Below are 20,372 nucleotides of genomic sequence, written 5' to 3' on the forward strand. Positions count from 1 at the left end.
CCATCCAGTTCATCCTGTTAAAGCTGATCCAGAGGTAGATGACCGTTCATAAACAAAGATTTCTATATTTCTTTAGTGCCGAGAATAAAACAATGCAACCTTTTTTTTTCATTTACCTGTGTGGCTTCAAGGATAAAATCGTGGATGATTATTTGCTCCTCATTAGAGAGACACAGCCGGTCTTTGCTGATCAGGGTCACAGTAAAGGCCTCACAGTTCATAGATTCTTCACGACTCGGCCAATAGACAAACTCGTCCTCGGTCTGAGGGAAAAAAAAAAAAAAACATTAAATTGAATATATAAATCAAAAATGTTGCTAAAGCTACACTATCATAGAGATCTGAAGCAATGTTTACATTCCCACCAACTGTGTAATGTCTGGAGTGTGCCGGGGAGCGATGTATCGGACACTTTGCACCTAAAACATTCTGTTCTTGGTAATTAGAAGTTCTGCCCTTTTCTCGTAGAAAAAGAAAGAACTTAATTTCTTGCAACGGCAAACTCCCCTCCTTCAAATTAGCTTCAGAAACAAGCTGAATTATTCATTAGGCATGGAAAACAAGATCACAATCCTTGACCGATGACATTAAAAAGTACATCTGACAGATGTTCTATTTCCAAGCAATTTGGTGTTCATTAAATACATTTAAGAAACACAAGACAGAGTTAACCCATCGCACTGAGAGGATGGAAGCAGCAAAAATACAAATCTTCATTTACCAGGAGAAAGAAGAAAATGTGGAAATGTTGTAGATGGTTAGTGGTTTCACAAAGAAGAATTAAGAGCATGGTATTTGTTTGGGGTTCCTCAGAGGTTCCTGGACTAAAATGCTAGGGATGAGAGCCCGAATAATTGTCTATTATATTTTATTAGGTGAATTGGGCTTAATGGTGGCCTTTATTCTGACTGCGCCCCTATGCTTTTCTGATTGAGGATGGAAAGTACCAAATCATGCCCCCTGCAATTAGGGATGGGTGTTGCCTGAGGAAAGTTCTGGGGTCATTAGCTACTAGAAGATCAGCAGTCACTCAAGAAAGCCTTCAAAATTATGTATAAACCAGATCAGCACATAAACTACCTTTTATTCATTTCAAGGGGAGTCAGCGGGTGCTTCTTTTTTACACGTGTAAAAAAAAGCAGTGTGTAAAAAAAAAAAAAAAAAAAAAAAAGCAGCATGCCCCATCTTGGTGCAGAATCCACACCAGTTTTCCCCTTTGTAATTAATAGGAAGCAGAAAAATACACATCAAAAAACACGTCTAAATTTGAAGCTGAAACATCTGCTTGGATTCAGCGCTGATTTTTTACACGTGTATTTCAGAAATCAGCCGTGTGAACTGACCCTTAGATGTAGCAACGCTAAAGTTGTCATTTAACGGTTTGGGAATGTGTTACTCTTTCAGAATAATATTGTAGTATTACTGTACTTGGATAGAAAGGGATGCAGAGCTGGCAGCCCTACCTGGAATATAAAGGTCCAAAAGCCCCTCTTAAAAATGGCACATAGTAGATGTGGCACATAGCGATATGCCCCCAATGTCTGAGATGAGACAACCCGTTTAAGCCTGCAGTACTCTATCTGTCTACCGTAGGTCAGGGTTTCTCAACTCCGGTCCTCGGGACCCACCTACCGGTCAGAATTTGAGAATATCCCACAGAATGAATACCTGTGGCAAGTCCTGATGCATGGACACTAATTATATCACCTGCTCAATACTAAGGAAATCCTAAAAACATGACTGGTAGGTGGGTCCCGAGGACCGGAGTTGAGAAACCCTGGTCTAGGTGTATATCCAGCTTCAAGTACAAACATGGACCTGTGCAGGCAATAAAGTGATATGGATGTGTTCCCCTCAACACTACATGTATGACCAGATGATCTGAAACGCAATAGCTCAGATCTCTCTAGCAACCCCGACTGTGCACAGAACAAGTCTGGGGGACATGGAAAGCACAAGGTTTATTCCAGCTTCAGTGCCCCCATCTTTATGATGGATCCATTAAAAGCATGGAAAGAGAGAACACATTCGAAACGCGTTAACTTTCAAAGGATCCATCTCAAAAGATATAGCTTTTATGCTGCATTATTGTGTGCAGATCCTCTTTAGGTGTAAGTGACCATTTAAGCTCTATGACTGCATGCTCCTCATGAAGGACATCTTTACTATATTTCCCCTACTTATTGCTATTTTGTGTATTTTACCTCTTTCTACAGCTATTACTGCAGCTGCTTCTCTTACAAGTGGCTACAGAGACTAAAGTATTCTGTGTCACAAACAAACCTCTTGCGAAAATGGGGTTTATTTGGTCTTCAAGGATTCTACATAAACCTACAGTAGAATTCTGGTCCCAGGTGCTCAGGATGGGGCTTTTTTGTATTTCACACCCTGAGAGCATTTAATCGGCATCAGTGATTTTTACCTCCTTTACGGGATTATCCGGCCGCGGTAAGAGCAGGAATTGCTGTGTTGAGTTAATCTAGAACAATCGTCCAAGTGATTTCACATTAATGTCGTCTCCCCATATTCCTATTAAAAGGTCATCTGCTCGTACTTTAAGCAAGACTCCATTGAACACCTATTACACGCACTTAATTGCAGTTCATGACTAGAAGACGCTTGTAATGCTCACTGTGGGGCACTAAGAGCATTTTATGCAGGGTTTAATTTCGGTTAAATAGACCTACACATGGAAAGTGCCTCCGTGATATTTAGCAGTTTATGCATCTCCAGCCGAACACCTGGAATTTACTCAAGTACTTGTTTAAGGAATTCAAAAAATGAACGGATCAAAAGATTAAAAAACTGTGTGTAACAACGACACTAACGGGAGGGACAGGGTGCCTTTATTATATAGGTCTAAATAAACTCTGAGCCCAACAGCTAGGATATGCCATCAATGTCTTATAGGTGTGGATCCCACCTCTGGGATCCACTCCTATCTCGAGAACAGGGTCCCCAAAGTATACAGAGAGCAGCCACGCATGCACAGCTACCCTCCTTTCACGGCTATGGAAGTTCTGAAAATGGCTGAGGCCCGACATGGCTATTTCCAGTAGTCCCATTAGTGGTGAATGGAGCGGCAGGCGCACTTGCACAGGGTGCTCTCCATGCACCGCTATGGGACTTCCAAAAATAGCAGAGCTCACTTTGCCATTTTCGGAACTCCCGTAGCAATGAATGGAGAGCACGCTGGTCATGGTGTGCTCTGCTTCACTTCAGGGGCCCTGTTTAGTAGGTACTAGCAGTGTGCCATCAATGTCTGAGATGGAAATACCCATTTAGTAAAAAGTGGGAAGGATCCTATCCTCGCAGCATATCCCATCACGTGTCTGGATGGGAATGGTCTAAAAAGACAAACCCATTCAAGAAAGTGGGGTAAATATCAGTGGAGCTAAATAGGCAGTCAGACAAATTTTCCAGGACACTACTGTAATTTCTAACTAGGGGCATTCGAGAAAACGAGGTGCTGCTCAGTCCACCAACTCTGAAGAAACGAATAACTGCCTACCACCAAATGGGTTCTGCCAATGAAACAGCTCTCAATTTTGGTCACTAATAAGGGTGTGGGTAGCTAGTTATGTCAACATGCCCTACCATGCATCTGGAAGGGCTGGTTTATTACCGACAACCCTATTCAAGAAAATGGGGGTAACATCTGCGCGGTCAACTGGGCAGTCATCCACATTTCCCATGTTACTGCTGTAGTTTCGGGCTGGGGGCATGGGTTTACGCATAATAAGGCGCAGCTCATTCTAGTCAGGTGCCAAAAGACAAATCAGAAAATGAGTTCTCCCTGCACCTGGATGTGCAGGAAATGTGCTGGTTCAGAATTGAAAAGCAAAAACAAGAGCCCTTGCTGATGGTCTTAGACTAAGTTTTGTTTTTTAATAAAATAAAAAACATTATGACTAATATTTTTGTATTACTGAATAAATATTTATGCTCAGCTGAATGGGGAAAACTTGCCAAGAGGTGGGGCTTCACTTTAAATGAATGTTTGTCACTTGGAAAGTTTTGGTCACCTAGTACTGTTGGTGTCAACTAGATGTAGCCTGCTGGATTCCGCCAAGAGTAAGTTGACATTAGAACATGGATTTCTCAAAGGGATTTTCCAGGCCCCTAATATTGATGACCTATCCTCAGGATAGGTCATTAATATTTAATTGGTGGGGTCTGACACCCTGCAACCCCACCAATCTGCTGTTCCCTTCAGCCTCTGGAACTGCAACCAGCACTGTTAAAGGAACATGAAGCACAGCCCGATCAAAGTATAGTGGTCATACTGGGTTACTGCAAATCAGTTCCCATTCTATTCAATAAAGCTGAGCTGCAGTAACCCAACACGGTCACTACACTCTGAATGGAGCTGTGCTTCCTCTTCTATTCAAAGTGCTACTTCCAACACCAGAGGCTGAAGGGAACATCTGATTGGTGAAGGTCCAAGGTGTCGGACCCTCACCGATCGAATATTAATAGCCTATCCTGAGGATAGGTAATCAAAATCAGGAGCCTGGAAAACCCATTTGAGAAATCCATCTCCTAAACCTAACTTGCTCTTTAACAGGACCCAGTAGGCTACATTGAGTTGATACCAGCAGAACTAGGTGACCAAAAGTTTCCAGCTTGGCTCTTCTTACGACATCACTACTATCTAACGCAGATGTTCATAACCTCACCATCAAAGCTGCCATTGGGATCCTATGCCCAGAACCGGTTGACCGAGGGCATATTGACTCTAAGAGGCCAACTTGGCCCTTTAAAAAATACAAGTCAATAAAAGCGACAAAGGCAATTTAACAAAAAGAGGAGGGAAGGGCACAAAAGATTCAAATGGGGTCAAACCCCTTTGATGGCAATATCATAACTACCAGATTGAGACAATCTGACCATCTCACTGTAAACCCCCTCCTTTCTGCCTTTCAAAGAGCACCATGCTTATACAGTGAGGCGCCAATCGAGACATTAGTACATGTATCACCCAAATGTAAGGCGCGCTGACTCTGTACACCTTTCTCCCTCTATCACTATTATTCGTCTTCTTTGTTCTACAGGAACATTTTGGTTTCTATGTTTTTTCTGCCCGTGATAAATGAGATTATATTGCTTTAAAATTGTGCTTAAATTCTTTATCCAAGAAAAATGATTTTACCTTCTTCCTGCGGAGAAACGAGAAGCGCTCAGCTCTGGTCATAAAATAATACACCTTGAAATGTGCATGTTTTCAGGCTCTCACAACAGGAGACCACATGGATAAATTAAAGCTCTGAATCTGAAAAATTGTCATGTTCTGCCGATTAAACCTACTGTGCGGAGATATTCTGAGGAAGGCACTTCCAAACGTTACAGTCGTTAGGACTATTATTCTCAATCTTTACATTATAAGACGTGGCTGGTGTCAAAAATCCTGAACCGTTGCAATCTGTAAAGTTGCTTTTCTTCTGCCCAAGATATGAGTGCCACCCCTCATTGTTATGGGGAGGATGGGATGCCCACAATTTTGAATCCTGTTTTAGAAGACGTGATCGAATCAGCACCGCAACTGTCCATTGGTTGAGCTCAGTTGCCATAAAGTTATTTTTGGTAGAAAGCAACCATGTTTTGCTAATCCAGTATTATCCCTATATACTTGATTTGTGAATTTTGCCAAGATACCAGTTTCAACTTGTGCTCTCACTCTGCTACGCCTTAAGAGAGATTTTTTTTGCCAAAGTGCAAAGAAATATCAGACATATGAGTTTGATTATAGGATATGAATTTCAAGGGGTCAGTTAACATTTCCTTTGACCCTTGTGGTTCCTTGAACGGTAAAAACATCACTACTAAGTGATGCAAGGCTCATTTGGAAATATTTCCTCTCTCTTGCTTGCCATTATCCATGGAGCTTGGCTGCCAGTGAAAGCCTGGGGCTTAGGTGAAGGAGCCAGGATCCATTAGGATCTTGGCTCACTATGTCCTGGGTTTAGCTAATGCACAAGTGCAACTAGCATCCAAGTTACAGGGGTAAATCCTGTGACATTATTACAAAAAGAGAACATGGGCTTTAGCATTCTCTTCCCTCTCTCAATTTCAACATAATTTAGCAAAGTCACAGTGATAATCTGTCCAGACATGGAATGATCCTGCAGCTCAGGGCACAAGAGAAGGACAAGGATCAACGTGATGACCATGTGAACATCAGGCCATAGTGTTGTCATAAGGACACTTGAAGCCTCTACCAAACATAAAAGGAGAAAAAGTATTGAGGAGAAATTATGACTTATTTGCTTGAATCCACTACTTGTTTTGGGTTAAAAAACTGCACAATAAACCCTGAACATGCAGGCGTACCTTGTGTCTCATGAAAGGTATAAATGGCATACAATTAAGGTATACTCTCAAGACTCATCAGTAGAATCTGTGACCCCTGCCTATAACAAAGCTTAAGTGGCATTAAAGTTTTTGAAAAGTGCAGTGACACTTTTTCTCCCGTTACTCCGCTTTCTCCAACAGATGTAAGGTCTTCCCATACAGTTGGCAGTAAAAAAAAAAATCCCATTGGAGGCTGTGAGCGGTGACAATGGTGAGACTTGTAGTATCCCAGACCTGGTGGTACTGCTATTGTAAACTGTTTGTAGTGTAATGCAATTTAATGTAATATAATTTCATGCTATACACCTTGGTCACCAGCAGATGGGGTACAGTTTGCAGTGTTTGGTAAGAGGAATGGAACTTAACATCTTGGTTGGAGTGGGCTGGCCTAACTCACTGCCACGAGAGGGGCAGAGCTAGTTAGAGGAGTTAAAAAGAAGAGAGATAGGAATGAGGGACCCTGCGATCCACCTCCTGCTTCTCCAGGCCATGAGGACCCCAGAGGCAGCTCGTCTAAGAGGAACACTGCCCCAGAGATCCTGCAGGATCCCAGGCTAAAGAAGATCTGTAAACATAGTAACAGTTTATAAGGCTGAAAAAAGACATCCATCCAGTTCGGCCTGTTATCCTGCAGGTTCCAGAGGAAGGCAAAAAAATTCTGTGAGGTAGAAGCCAATTTTCCTTACTTTATGGGAAAAAAATTATTCCCAACTCCAATCAGGCAATCAGGATAACTCCCTGGATCAACGACCCATCTCTAGTAACTATAACCTGTAATATTATTACACTGCAGAAATACATCCAGGCCCTTCTTGAATCCTTTTAGTGAATTCACCATCACCACCTCCTCAGGCAGAGAGAGTTCCATAGTCTCACTTAGTCTTACCATAGTCTTACCAAAAACAACGGCGTATTTGTGTCAGCAGAGTGATCAAGCAAACACACTATACAGACTCCTCTGCAAGGTGAGGGGAAACTTGTTAAGACACCACCACCACCACAGTTCTGGAGAGGTTTAGCTACAAGCCTGCATTACACAGTGACACTCAAGAGAGAGACATTGTCAGTTAGCAAACTACTGAGTGTCCTCTTCTGCAGCACTGCAAGTCATCATACTCCATTATCTGGATGGAGAAATTGCATTTTGTACAAACTACTGCTGGAGGTGCTATTTATCTTTGCACTCAGCAAAGAAAGAAATGTTTTGCTCTGTAATCTCTGCTTGGTTCATTCACATCACTTATTCACTGCACCGAACCCTAGGAAGCTACGGCCTGCGGGAGCAAACTGCGACTCAACACTTTATCAGGGCCACTACCACTCCCATCCTCTGCACCGGCTCCTTAGGGGCTCTAGAGCAGAACAGAATGGCAGGGCTAGAAAAATACGATGCCCCTTTGTCTCAGCTAACCGTTTTCCAGACCTCTGGAGAGCGCGGAGCAGAGTCCACAGGGTATGAAGTGGCATAACTCTTTGCTAGTGCCAATGCATTCATCGGCGGCAGTCACAATGCTTGGACACCCACCAATTGCCATATCTAATACTATACTACCCTATACGGGGAGGGAAAAAAAAAAATACTAAAGCGGTATTCATGGCTATGTCTTCACCTAATGTCTTCTAATGATATCTTGGGTTTAGTTTCATTGATAAATGGTAGGACACAAGCTGCACAGTGTGGATAAGACCATGAACTGCACCACTGATAATGATGCTAGTTTTAATAGCATTGTACGACGCTCAGGACGCTTGACGTGTGAATGCAGATTATTATTTTTTTTTATAAGTGCATTCTGCAGCTGACAGCCAAATTCCCAGCTCGTCCTAATGATGACAGCCTCCGCCACATAAATTTCTAGGAGTCTATTTATTGCAGCTCTAACTTCATGTTGCTGTAATTTACCGTTGTAAATTGTGTCTACCTGTCGTATTAGTAGATTTGCATTCGGAGCGGACAAAGGAAATCTCATTTGGAACAATTAAAGATAAATAAGCGGATGCCGCCTGTCCTTACAACCTGCCCATCAACAGACTCTTGGCAAAGCGGGGACGGCAACTGTATACACGGAGGTTAATCATTACAATATATACAGCCACTGCTTGGCCACTTCAAACACAAGTCGTTCCTGCTGGATGACAACTGCCAAAGAGATACGGTTATGTGGACCCGGAAGGGTCGTAATGATGAATGGTTACCGGCAATATTTGTACATTTTAATTATCACAGTCAGGTCAAAGTCCCTCCTGAATGACTGCGAGAAAATGAGCTGCAGGTAATGAAAATGTTACGTACATAAAATTCAAAAGAAGATTTATAAAAAAACGGTCCAAAAATGAAAGAGTCTTTGTAAACCATAGCAACCAATCACAGTGCAGCTTTTATTTTCCAATAGGGGAAGATGAAATGAAAGCTGAGTTGTGATTGGTTGCTATGGGTCGTATGGTTGCTAAGGGTTGTAATGATGAATGGTTACCAGCAATAATTAAACATTTCAATTATCACAGTCGGGTCAAAGTCCCTCCTGAATGACTGCGAGAAAATGAGCTGCAGGTAATGAAAATGTTACGTACATAAAATTCAAAAGGAGAAGATTTATGAAAACAGTCCAAAAATGAAAGGCTCTTTGTAAACCATAGCAACCAATCACAGTGCAGCTTTCATTTTCCAATAGTGGAAGATTAAATCAAAGCTGGGTTGTGACTGGTTGCTATGGACAATGAGGAAAGTTTTTCTTTTAAACAGTCTTCCGTATTTCTCCCCCGTGATAAAACATTACTGAGGCAGATTTAGGGGACACGTGGCAGAAATTACACATCGTAAAAATCTGCAGGGTATTTGCCACGGAATCCATGGCGGAAATCCAAGGTTGACCTTCAGATCTCTGCTGCAGAATTTCAGGTCATTTCCTATGAATTTAGCGCCATGCAATGGGGTTCATCCGCGAGCAGTTGCTGGTCATGGTTTACGCGTAGAAACAGCACTGAAAATGAACATGCTTAGGGGTCAGTTCACACAACGTTTTTTGGGGGCTGATTTTCATGGGTTTTCTGTGCGGAATCTGAGCAACAAAAAAAAAAAGCCTCTAAAAAGCCTCCCACTCATTTCAATGGAAGGCAGAACTTACTTTCTTTCCACGCTGAAAAAAAGAAGAAGCAGCACGCTCTTATCTTGGAGCGAAATCTGCGCCGATTCTCCCATTGAAATGAATGGGAAACTGAAAAAAATGGAAAGCTGAAAAAAATGCACCAAAACGGTGTAGAAAATCAGCGTGGACTCTACGCGATTCCCATTTTAATAAACACTGCGGACAAGCGAGTTTGAATTGAGCGAGATAAATCACGCAACCAATTTATGAATGGAGTAGGAACTGAAAGGGTGTAAAGGTGGATTCCTCTCCAGCGCAGATCTTTATTGGTTGTCTCCTATCACGTGTTGGTTTTATGAATGGAAAAGGGTGAACGAGGGGGCTGTCATTAGTTCTAAGTATGGGGATTACGAAGACAAGTAGGATTTGTAGGAATACATAGAAAAGGAGAGAGAGAGAAAGAGTGCTCCCTATGTATTTTTATTTTTTACATATAAGTTTTATGTGTAACTGTGATGTTTTTAATGTGGGATTGCCACTGCAGTGCGTGGCGATGAAGGAAGGAGCGGTTAAGTCCTGCCCCTATAAAATACACGCAGGACACTCGCCCCTGAAGAAGCAAATAGGCGAAACCTAGGTCGGGCAGATCTTTACGGCTGGATGTATTTTATTTCAATGCTGGTTGACATACACTTGAGTATAATAAACCTTTTTATGACTATGTGCGCAAACCTCTAACTTCCACAGAGGGATCGTTTTGAGAAAGACTATCCCGGTTGGATACTCTGATGTTTGGCTGCATCAAAAAAGCTGCAATAGTCTGATGATTTTTCGGATGCATTTGTGGAGTACGGCAGCGCGATCACCTTTACAGAGAAACTGCCGATTAATGCGAATAGAACCCACTTCACACGGAGATCAGCAGCGCCAAGTATTAAGTCAAGAACAACGTAACGGAGAACTTTTATTCTCATTTTAATAAAGGCGAAGTTATTAAATCAGGCATTTTTGCTGTGGAAAATCCATGGCAAAAAAAACAGCAATGAAATGTATCAAAATGGTGTAGAGTCGAACCGGCTTAGTTGCCGATAGCAACCAGATTCCGCCTTTCATTTACCAAAGGAGCTCTAAAAAATAAAAGGTCAAATCTGATTAGTTGCCATGGGCAACTAAGCCGGTTTTCCTTTACACCAGTTTTGATAACTCTACCCCCCCCCCAGTGTGTGAACATACCCTTATGAAACAGTCTAAAAACTGCCTTTGTTGCCGATAGCAACCAGAGCACAGCTTTCATTTTGTAATGTTCTCTAGAAAAATGAAAGCTGTGGTGTGATTGGTTGCTATGGTCAGGTGTTTTTTTTAACCGTTTCATATACCTGCTCCACAGTGTCATTATAGTCTATGGGAGCACCTCCTTGAGAAAATGCCAAAGGGATCTCAGACCATTTATACTTTAATGATCATTGAGGCGGTTCTTGGGTCAGACCCCTATTGATCAGCAAGTGACAGCACGTCCTAGTGATTGATTGCTATGGCTGGACTACCCCTTTAAAGGCCTATACCGCCATATTAGAATACAGGCAGGGTGGTTAGAGTGGGCCCTATATTGTGCGGCTCCCAATTTCCCAACCATGGTCCGCTATGGCTTAGAAATGTATTGAAACACAGACTTTAGCATGTCCATAACGTGTCCTTACCAGGCTCTGGCTATCCGGTAACATGACGATGATCTGTGCATTATGATCCCAAATCATCCTCCAGAAGTCTTTTGTCGTATGTGGCATGGGGTGCTGGGTGATGATGAACTCATTGCTTCGTAGGTAACCCTGCGCGAGAACAGCAAAGCGTTAACACATTTTAAGAATTGTGATTTTATTGGTATCTACTGTTAAGGGCCTTTTACATAAGGAGATGATCGGGCGAACGATCGCCACAGTGAAGGCTCATTCCCAAACTTTGCATCCGGTAAAAGTGCCAAATGACCAACCAACAAATGACTAAACGCTTCTTTGCACATTAAAATGATTATTTGTTCCCCTTTAATTCCTGGTAATGCAGTTGGTTAGTGGTACCTGTTGATACCTGGCCGCATTCCTGGAGTCTGAAGTAACTGTACATGCGGGAGGCTAGAAAACATCGAGCTATGTAACAAAGAGCTACCATCACTTCTCCTTGTATCATATGGGCGTCAGTCAGGTGCCATGATGGAAACTGGCCGATGGAGAGCTCGCTCATTTGTTCCCGGCTTAATGACCGTTAGTTACTTTGTTTTGTATGTTATTGTTTTTTTATATACCGGTATATCTCATCAGAGCTTAGAAAACTTCTTACACGTGTTAAAGGGTTTCTGTCATGGGAAAAATCGTTATGTAGCTGACTGAGATTAGCGATGTGCTAGTGTCAGCAGTACATAACAGTACGCTTGTTAACTCCCTGCCTGCCGCCGTTTTCTTAAAAAACAGACTTTTATAATATGCTAATTAAGCCTCTAGGTGCTATGAGGGCGTTGCTGCAGCACCTAGAGGCTCCGTCTACTCGCCTTTTGGTACGTCCACGTCCACTTGATTGACGTCCTTCTCTGCATCATCCTCATAATCCTGCGCCGTCCCATTTAGTATTCAGCGCAGGCGCAGTGAGTGAAGGACGCTCGGCTGCTGCCAGGCAGGCCTGCCGGGGAAGCCTGTGAAGTAATTGGCGCAGGCGCAGTGAGGAAGCTGGCAGCAGCCGAGCGTCCTTCACTCTCTGCGCCTGCGCCAAATACTAAATGGGACGGCGCAGGATTATGACGATGCAGAGAAGGACGTCAATAAAGTGGACGTGCCAAAAGGCGGGTAGACCGAGCCTTTAGGTGCTGCAGCAACGCCCTCATAGCACCTAGAGGCTTCATTAGCATATTATAAAAGTCTGTTTTTTAAGAAAACGGCGGCAGGCAGGGAGTTAACAAGCGTACTGTTATGTACTGCTGACATTAGCACATCGCTAATCTCAGTCAGCTACATAACTATTTTTCCCATGACAGAAACCCTTTAAGGGTCCATTCACACGTCCGCAATTCCGTTCCGCATTTTGCGGAACGGAATTGTGGACCCATTCATTTCTATGGGGCCGCACGATGTGCTGCCCGGATCCGGAATTGCGGATACGCACTTCCGTTCCCCCAAAAAATAGAACATGTCCTATTCCGCAATTGCGGACAAGAATAGATATTTTCCACTAAGTGCCGGCGATGTGCGGTCCACAAAATGCGGAACGCACATTGCCGTTGTCAGTGTTTTGTGGATCCGCAAAACACACAAGGACGTGTGAATGGACCCCAAGTCAATTTTTTCATCAGTGTAAACAGAGACAGAAGCTCTACAAAGAGCATCATCTCTCTGGAGGACCCAACATTCCTATACATTGCATGCAGCTCATTGTTTCAAATGGTGATGGTGTAATACCTCACTTCCCCTGCAGGGGTGCTGTAACGTAACCGAACAATTTCTGTCAGATTCTCACACTGAATACAGCTGCTTGCTGGAGGTCTGAGTAGCAGGACACTCAGCTCATCACCAAGAGACCCTTCAAACAAAATGGTATTGTCCAAAGAGGACAATCCCTTTAAATCTCACCATCATATTAGCAATAAGAAACATTAAATCTATTTCTTACCATGATATAAGAAGCGTTTATATAATCTGTTCCCTTCATTCCAGGTAATGGTGCTAGGCCCACTCTTGCCCGTTCAGCTGAAGAAGATGAAATAAATTACCATAAGGAAGTTAAAAATATGGATATATACCTTTACACCCAATACAAGCTAAAACTGTCAAACTAAAGCCCCCTCCATACACACTAGAGTACTGTCAACTGAACCTAGCATAGGATCTGATGTGTATGGGAGGCCTCCAGCTGAATTCAACACCTGATCCTTTAGTTCTCCACCAGAGGTTTCTGGCACCACCTTTTCCCTCCCTCTCCACTGGAAACAGATTCTTGGCCAAACAGAGTGTGTATGTAAATGGGGGAATCAGGAGAAGCTGTACTGACACTTTAATGGGGTTGATCACTTTTTTGGGATGTATGGGCAAACCAGCAAAGAAAAGCATACTTACAGTGCATTCGGAAAGTCTGTTTAGACCCTTTCACATTTTTCACATTTTGTTGTATTGCTCCTTGTGCTAAAATTTAAAAAAGATCTAGTTTTCCCCCCATTAATCTGCACTTAATACCCCATAATGATAAAGTGAAAACAGAATTGTAGCATTTTTTGCTAATTTATTCAAACGGAAAAACTCAAATTTTGTATGGACACTTTGCTGTGACACTTTAAAAATTTAGCACCGAGGGCCTCCCATTTCTCTTGATCTTTGAGATGCTTCTACACCTTGACTAAAGTCCACCTTCGACTGGGCTGAAAGGATCACCTTCCAACAAGACAATGACCCTAAGCACAGAGACAAGACAACACAGGAGTGGTTTAGGGACAACTCTGTGAATGTCCTTGAGTAGCCCAGCTAGAGCCCTGACTTGAACCCAATCGAACATTTCTGGAGAGAGCTGTAAACCCACTGGCCCATCCAGCCTCAAAGAGCTAGAGAGGATCTGCAGTCAAAAATGCCAGAAAATCCCCATATTCAGGTGTGCAAACCTTGTGGCATCATACCCAAGAAGACTGGAGGCTGTTATCTGGGTCAAAGGTGCTTCAACTATGTTCTGAGTAAAGGGTCTGAATACTTATGTCAATGCAAGATTTTAGTTTTTAGTTTTCAATATTAGTACAGATTTTTAACATTCTGTTTTCACTTTCTCATTACGGGGTACTCCGTGCAGAACGATGGGGAAAATTAAATTTTTTAAAAATTTTTAGCAACATAACAAAATGTGAAAAGGTCTGAAGACTGACCAAATGCATCGTTCCTGGTCTCCTCCAGGTCTTGGATTCTTGGCTCCCTCGCCGCATCAATCAGGTCCACCTGCTGTCAACATCTGCTCTAATGCTGCTACTGCAGGCAATGACTGGCCGCAGTGGTGACCTGACCGCCTTGCATCATGTCACCGATTAACATGACACAAGGGGGCAGGTCACCTCTACAGCCAGTCATTGGTTGCAGTGGCATCAAAGCGGATGTTGACAGTGGGGGACATGAGCCAGGCAGTGGGGAAGCAAAGGAGTAGGTCTGGTCAGGCGGGATTGGGGCAGTCTGACCAAACACCCCCAAAAGGTGAATAACCCCTTTAAGACTGAAGCAAGTACTGAATGTACTCTACTGGTAGGAACACCAGAATCTTATACAGTTGGTCCCAGCTGGTGTGAATATCTATGGAATATTTGGGGATATATACGGTAAGTAAATGATTAAATATTCTGTATACAGATATTTAAGTCGACACAAAGTGAGAGCTTGCTTTTTCCAACTTCTAATTTCCCCCAAGTCAGAACAACTTGCTTATCTCAATGTTCTTTCAGAAATACCGCCTGGCTCTTGTAATAACATAGTATACATAACTCAATATACTGTACCCAAAAGCAAAGAGATATTTGATTTCATAGGAGTGGAGCAGCACAAGTGTTATTTAATATCTCCAGTGATGCGCGGTAAGCCCTTCATAAAGAAAAAAACTTCATAAAAAAGGAATGGTCAATGAAAAAAAAACTGTACTCCTACCTTTTTAATTAAAGGGGTTGTCCAGGATGAGAAAAATGTTCCCTTTTCCCTAAAAACTGGGCTATGATTGGTATTGTAAATTAGCCCCACTGGCCTGTATTATTGTGGACCATAGGAATCCATTGATTTCCCAATCCACCTTATCCCAGTATGAGCAATTTTATCTAAACATGGAGGCTGGAAAAAGTTGCAGGCGGCGCAACTTTTTCCATTTGACATTCGTTTCACAAAACACCACGGGATTGTGCAACCTTAGTCTCTGTACAGTCCCATCCAATATAAAACTACCTGCTAGGAAATCTAGCATCAAGTATCATGGCAGGAGTCATATGTAAGGGATTTATCTTCCTCAAGAGAGGCTACAAAGAGCGTTTCTTACTCTGGAGGACCCAATATGTCCATGCATTACATTGACAGCCCACTGATCAGAATGGGAATTGTGTAATACTCCATTTACCCTGCGGTGGCACTGCAGGGAAACTGAACACTTGCTTCTGGGTTCCCCAAAAGATTACAGCTGATTGCTGGGGTTCCAGAAGTGAACACGCTGTATCAGATTATGGTTGGGGGGGGAGACTGATCTTCCGAACTGGAGAATGGTTCAGTGGCAGAGACGACAAGCATGTATGGCCATACACACCTGATCGTTACACATACATATACAGGTGAAACTAGAAAAATTAGAATATCGTGCAAAATTCATTTATTTCAGTAAAAGGTGAAACTAACATATGAGACTCATTACAGGCAAAGCGAGATATTTCAAGCCTTTATTTGTTATAATTTGGATGATTATGGCTTACAGCTTATGAAACCCCAAAGTCACAATTTTGAGGTCCGCTTTGCTCAGGGAATATTGATTAATTAGCTGACTACAGGGTGACACTTTGAGCCTAGAATATTGAAACTTTTTACAAAATTCTAATTTTAAGCTGCATTAATGCAACTCCTTTTATTTTGCATTACTGAAATCAATGGACTTTTGCACAATATTCAGATTTTTCGAGTTTCACCAGTATATATTATTAAAAAATGACACCAGAAGCTCAACCAATCACCGCTATGTCCGTACATGGCACGACCGATGAGTTTCTGTTCTTCTCTTTGTTACAGTCTTTCTGGGCGCTGAAGCATTCGATGTACTTTGCATTACACTGTGTGACGAGCTGAAAGATATAAAAGATTTAGAGATTAGAGATGAAAAGGGAATTTTTTTGACCTGATTAAGAATTTTTTAGATTCAAAATGTAACAAAGGAAGTCTTAACATCCCCCATATAGTTAATGTGCTGTTCCCATCTTATATAGTAATTGCCAACCATCATTTTATGATTGGTGGGGGTCTGATCTCTCTGAACCCCACCGATCTACAGTATGAAGTGACTACACGGCTGGTGAGCAGGGTAAAACAGCGAAGGGGACGCAGCACCAGACCAACATTGCTACGCCTTCCTTCTCAGGGTGGGTGGATGGGTTTTGAAGTTCTAGGCAGAGTAGCGTGACAGTGTCCTCCAACAACACTTCTTGACCCTGTGATCTGGCAGATCAGTATCATCCATATTTGCCAATTTTTAAGAAGGGACATCTGAAGTTTCAACTTACAGTATGTCCCACCCACTTATGCCCCAAACAACAGTATTTGAATCCCAATTGGTGCTTATGATCCCCTTCATTATATCCTGAAAAGAATACAGGCCCAAAGACCAGATTCCCTTCTTCTTGGTCAGGCAGCTTATGATCCTCATCACTTCCAACTTTGTTACATAGATGTCCTTAGACTTGCCCGGGAGTGAAGAGGACTGCAGGAACAAGGAAAGGCGAGTAGATTTTAAAGGGGGATTGGCCTGCATCGATGACGTGTGTCCTGATGGGATTTCACACTTCCGGTCCAGCATGGACCAGAAGTGGTGGAGACAGGAACTTGGCACTGGACCTGGAACAGGTGTTTTTTTTGTGTTGTTTTTAAAGACGACCTGTCACCTCTGCCGACATGTCTGTTATAGCAACTACTATCATTTTACATTATGGAGCATCTATTCTTATGACTCTACGTTCTACCATTCCTTTATTATTTCTGTTAGATGTTATGAATGAATTTACAGCCTTTTGCAATTTAGATCCAGATGGGTGTTACAAGTTGGGGTGTGTCTCTGCATAGTCCGACACTGGCAGTACGGATTGGATAGTATCAGACTGTGCAGGGACACATCCCCCACTGGTAACATCCGTCTGGGCCTTTATTGCAAAAAAGGCTGAAAAATTATTCAGAACTTCTAGGAGGAATTATAAAGGAACTGCATACCATGGAGTCATAAGAATAAATGCTCCAGAATTATTACTACATAGGGAATACAGGAGAAGCTATAGATCAAAGTATATATTGATTTTGGCCTAATGGAAACTATGTTACACTCTCGGACAACCCCTTTTAAGAGGATGTGGATTCTGATTACTCTAAGGCCCTGCGTCATCAGTCTGAGCTGCCAGGGCACAGAGACAGGAAGTGCTGTCATAGGGACATGGGCAGAGGAGCTCACACATTAGGTAGCAGTTGCATCCTCACAAGCATCTTGAATGAGTTCAGAGACGCTGAGCGGTGAAATTTTATCTGCAGGGACTCAATCGTTTTCTCACTGCACGGCTCAATTTAATATTTGATGAGTACAACAAATCTCTACTCAGATGAAGCAGAGAGAGAATCGCGGGGTTAAAACTATCAGAGCTATATGCCTTTAACCTGGCGAGTATCAATCACAACTTTTTTTTGTTGTTGTTTTTTTTTATTCTACGCTCCTGCGAAATCATTACCCTGAATTGCTTCTCCAGCCTAGTCTTGCCTCCTGCTGTAGGTGTCAGGATGGTGTTCACATAGCTGTGCAGCTGGTTGGAGCCCACTTCCGTCTCTTTTCCCAAAATAGCCTCTAAAAGGGCATCATGAATAAAGATGTACTGTTCCTGGAAGAAGGAAAGAAACGCAAGAGTCGGTTTTTCTTTGAAGACATCAACAAGGTGGAAAAGAGAAAGCGGTTACACAAGATTGGCAGAATATAGCGGATTTCTGTCGGGAACAGCGCCACACTTGTCCATGTTTGGTATGGCAGCTCAGTTCTGTTGAAGCAAATGCGGCTGGGATGCAATACCACACACAACCTGTGGACAGGTGTGGTACTGTGCAAGTGGCAGAATAAATGCGCCCGCACAGTGTAACGCTCCGGAGGACTGCAGGATCACGCTCTACAAAATATTGGATGGCACGTTCATTAGACATAAGGAAATGCATTGTTTTGCAGTAGAGCTGCAGGACAACACAAGTTGGCGCTCTCAACACAAACTGCTAAAACTGCCAGAGTGGAGAACCCCTAAGGCCTCTTTCACACGACCGTTTTCTCCCCCCGTTTACGGGCCGTTTTTTGTGTTCCGTATACGAAACCATTCATTTCAATGGTTCCGCAAAAAAAAAGGAATGTATTCCGTATGCATTCTGTTTCCGTATTTCCGTTCCGTTAAAAGATAGAATATCTCCCATTACTGCCCGCAAATCACGCTCCGTGGCTCAATGGGTCCGCAAAAAAAAAAAACAGAACACATACGGAAATATATCCGTATGTCTTCCGTATCTGTTTTTGCAGAACCATCTATTGAAAATGTTATGCCCAGCCCAATTTTTTCTATGTAATTACTGTATAGTGTATATGCCATACGGAAAAACGGAACGGAAAAAAGGAACAGAAACGTAAACACAACGGAAACAAAAAAATGGAACAACGGATCCGTAAAAAAACGGACCGCAAAAACACTGAAAAAGCCATACGGTCATGTGAAAGAGGCCTAAGTATCAGCGTCTCCCGCTTTGGCAGGCCAGGCCGTCACGTAATACTACATTTCCCCTGCAGAAAAGCCCAGCAGAGGATCTTTATTAGATCAAAGGATAACAACAAGGTAACCTTAAAGGGGTTGTGAACGAATTGGAAGGGGGATGGGGAGTTGCCAATTCATCTGGACCCATAAAGGAAAGATGACTTACTTGCTTCTCCTGCCTGAGATGCTCCACTGGACTCCCTTGATGTCGATATCCAGGTTAAACATTGACGCAACCAATCATTGGAGACCGGATCCCCTTGCGTCACGGGACCATTTGTCATGACGTCAGAGGACCCGATCACCGCCACGGCCAGTGATTGGCTGCAGCGATGTCAAACTGGATGTTGATATTGAGGGAGCCCAGCGGAGCAAAGCAGGTCTGCAGGAGAAGGAGTGGGGTGCCAACGCCCAAAAAGCAGGTAATCAATCTTTCCTTTACAGTTCCAGCTGAGTGGGGGAGTTTGCCAACCCCCCCCCTCCCCCCCTCCAACACACATATAAGGGGTTATTTTTATGGCCTATCCTCAGAAAAGGTCATCAATATCAGATCGGCGAGGTCTGTGTCCCGGAACCCCAGACGATCAGCTGATTGAAGAGGCCCTGGAGCTCTATGAGTGCTTAGGTCCCTTCTTAGGCCAGTGACGTCATCGTACATCAGTCACATGACCTAGGTGCAGCTCCTTCCCATTCAAATGAATGGGCCTGAGCTGCACCAACAAACACAGCCAGTATACAATCTACAGTGTGGGGCTGCAGCGCTCACTGAAGCTTTGGTGAGCACAGCGGCCTCTTTCAACAGCTGATCGGTGCCAGTATCGGGAATCAGACCCACACCGATCTGATATTGATAACCTATCCTGAAGATAAGCCATCAATAATAAAATCCCAGATTACCCCTTTAATGGTAGCAACTAGTGTTGAGCAAATCGAAATTCAGGAAGTGGACTAAGGCCTCTTTCACACTTGTGTTGTCCGGATCCAGCGTGTACTCCATTTGCCGGAATTACACGCCGGATCCGGAAAAACGCAAGTGAACTGAAAGCATTTGAAGACGGATCCGTCTTCAAAATGCGTTCAGTGTTACTATGGCAGCCAGGACGCTATTAAAGTCCTGGTTGCCATAGTAGTAGTGGGGAGCGGGGGAGCAGTATACTTACCGTCCGTGCGGCTCCCCGGGCGCTCCAGAATGACGTCAGAGCGCCCCATGCGCATTGATGACGTGTCCATGTGATCACGTCATCCATGCGTGGGGGGCGCCCTGACGTCACTCTGGATCGCCCAGGGAGCCGCACGGACGGTAAGTCTACTGCTCCCCCGCTCCCCACTACACTTTACCATGGCTGCCAGGACTTGGCAGCCATGGTAACCATTCAGAAAAAGCTAAACGTCAGATCCGGCAATGCGCCAAAACGACGTTTAGCTTAAGG

General features: G+C 43.3%; 1 protein-coding gene across 2 annotated transcripts in view; it reads right to left on the reverse strand.

Moving 5' to 3' along the window:
- PTPRG (protein tyrosine phosphatase receptor type G) overlaps positions 1-20,372 on the reverse strand; it is a 494,056-nt gene that overhangs the window by 9,379 nt on the left and 464,305 nt on the right. For both annotated transcript variants that reach the window (XM_040407763.1, XM_040407764.1), the window contains 5 exons: positions 17,893-18,039; positions 16,158-16,251; positions 13,089-13,165; positions 11,135-11,263; positions 117-263 (listed from right to left, as the gene is read on the reverse strand). In XM_040407763.1, the coding sequence (XP_040263697.1) occupies positions 117-263; positions 11,135-11,263; positions 13,089-13,165; positions 16,158-16,251; positions 17,893-18,039 (594 nt within the window). The remainder of the gene's footprint in view (positions 1-116; positions 264-11,134; positions 11,264-13,088; positions 13,166-16,157; positions 16,252-17,892; positions 18,040-20,372) is intronic.

Source organism: Bufo bufo, chromosome 9 (genome assembly GCF_905171765.1).
Source record: "Bufo bufo chromosome 9, aBufBuf1.1, whole genome shotgun sequence".
NCBI lineage: Eukaryota > Metazoa > Chordata > Amphibia > Anura > Bufonidae > Bufo > Bufo bufo.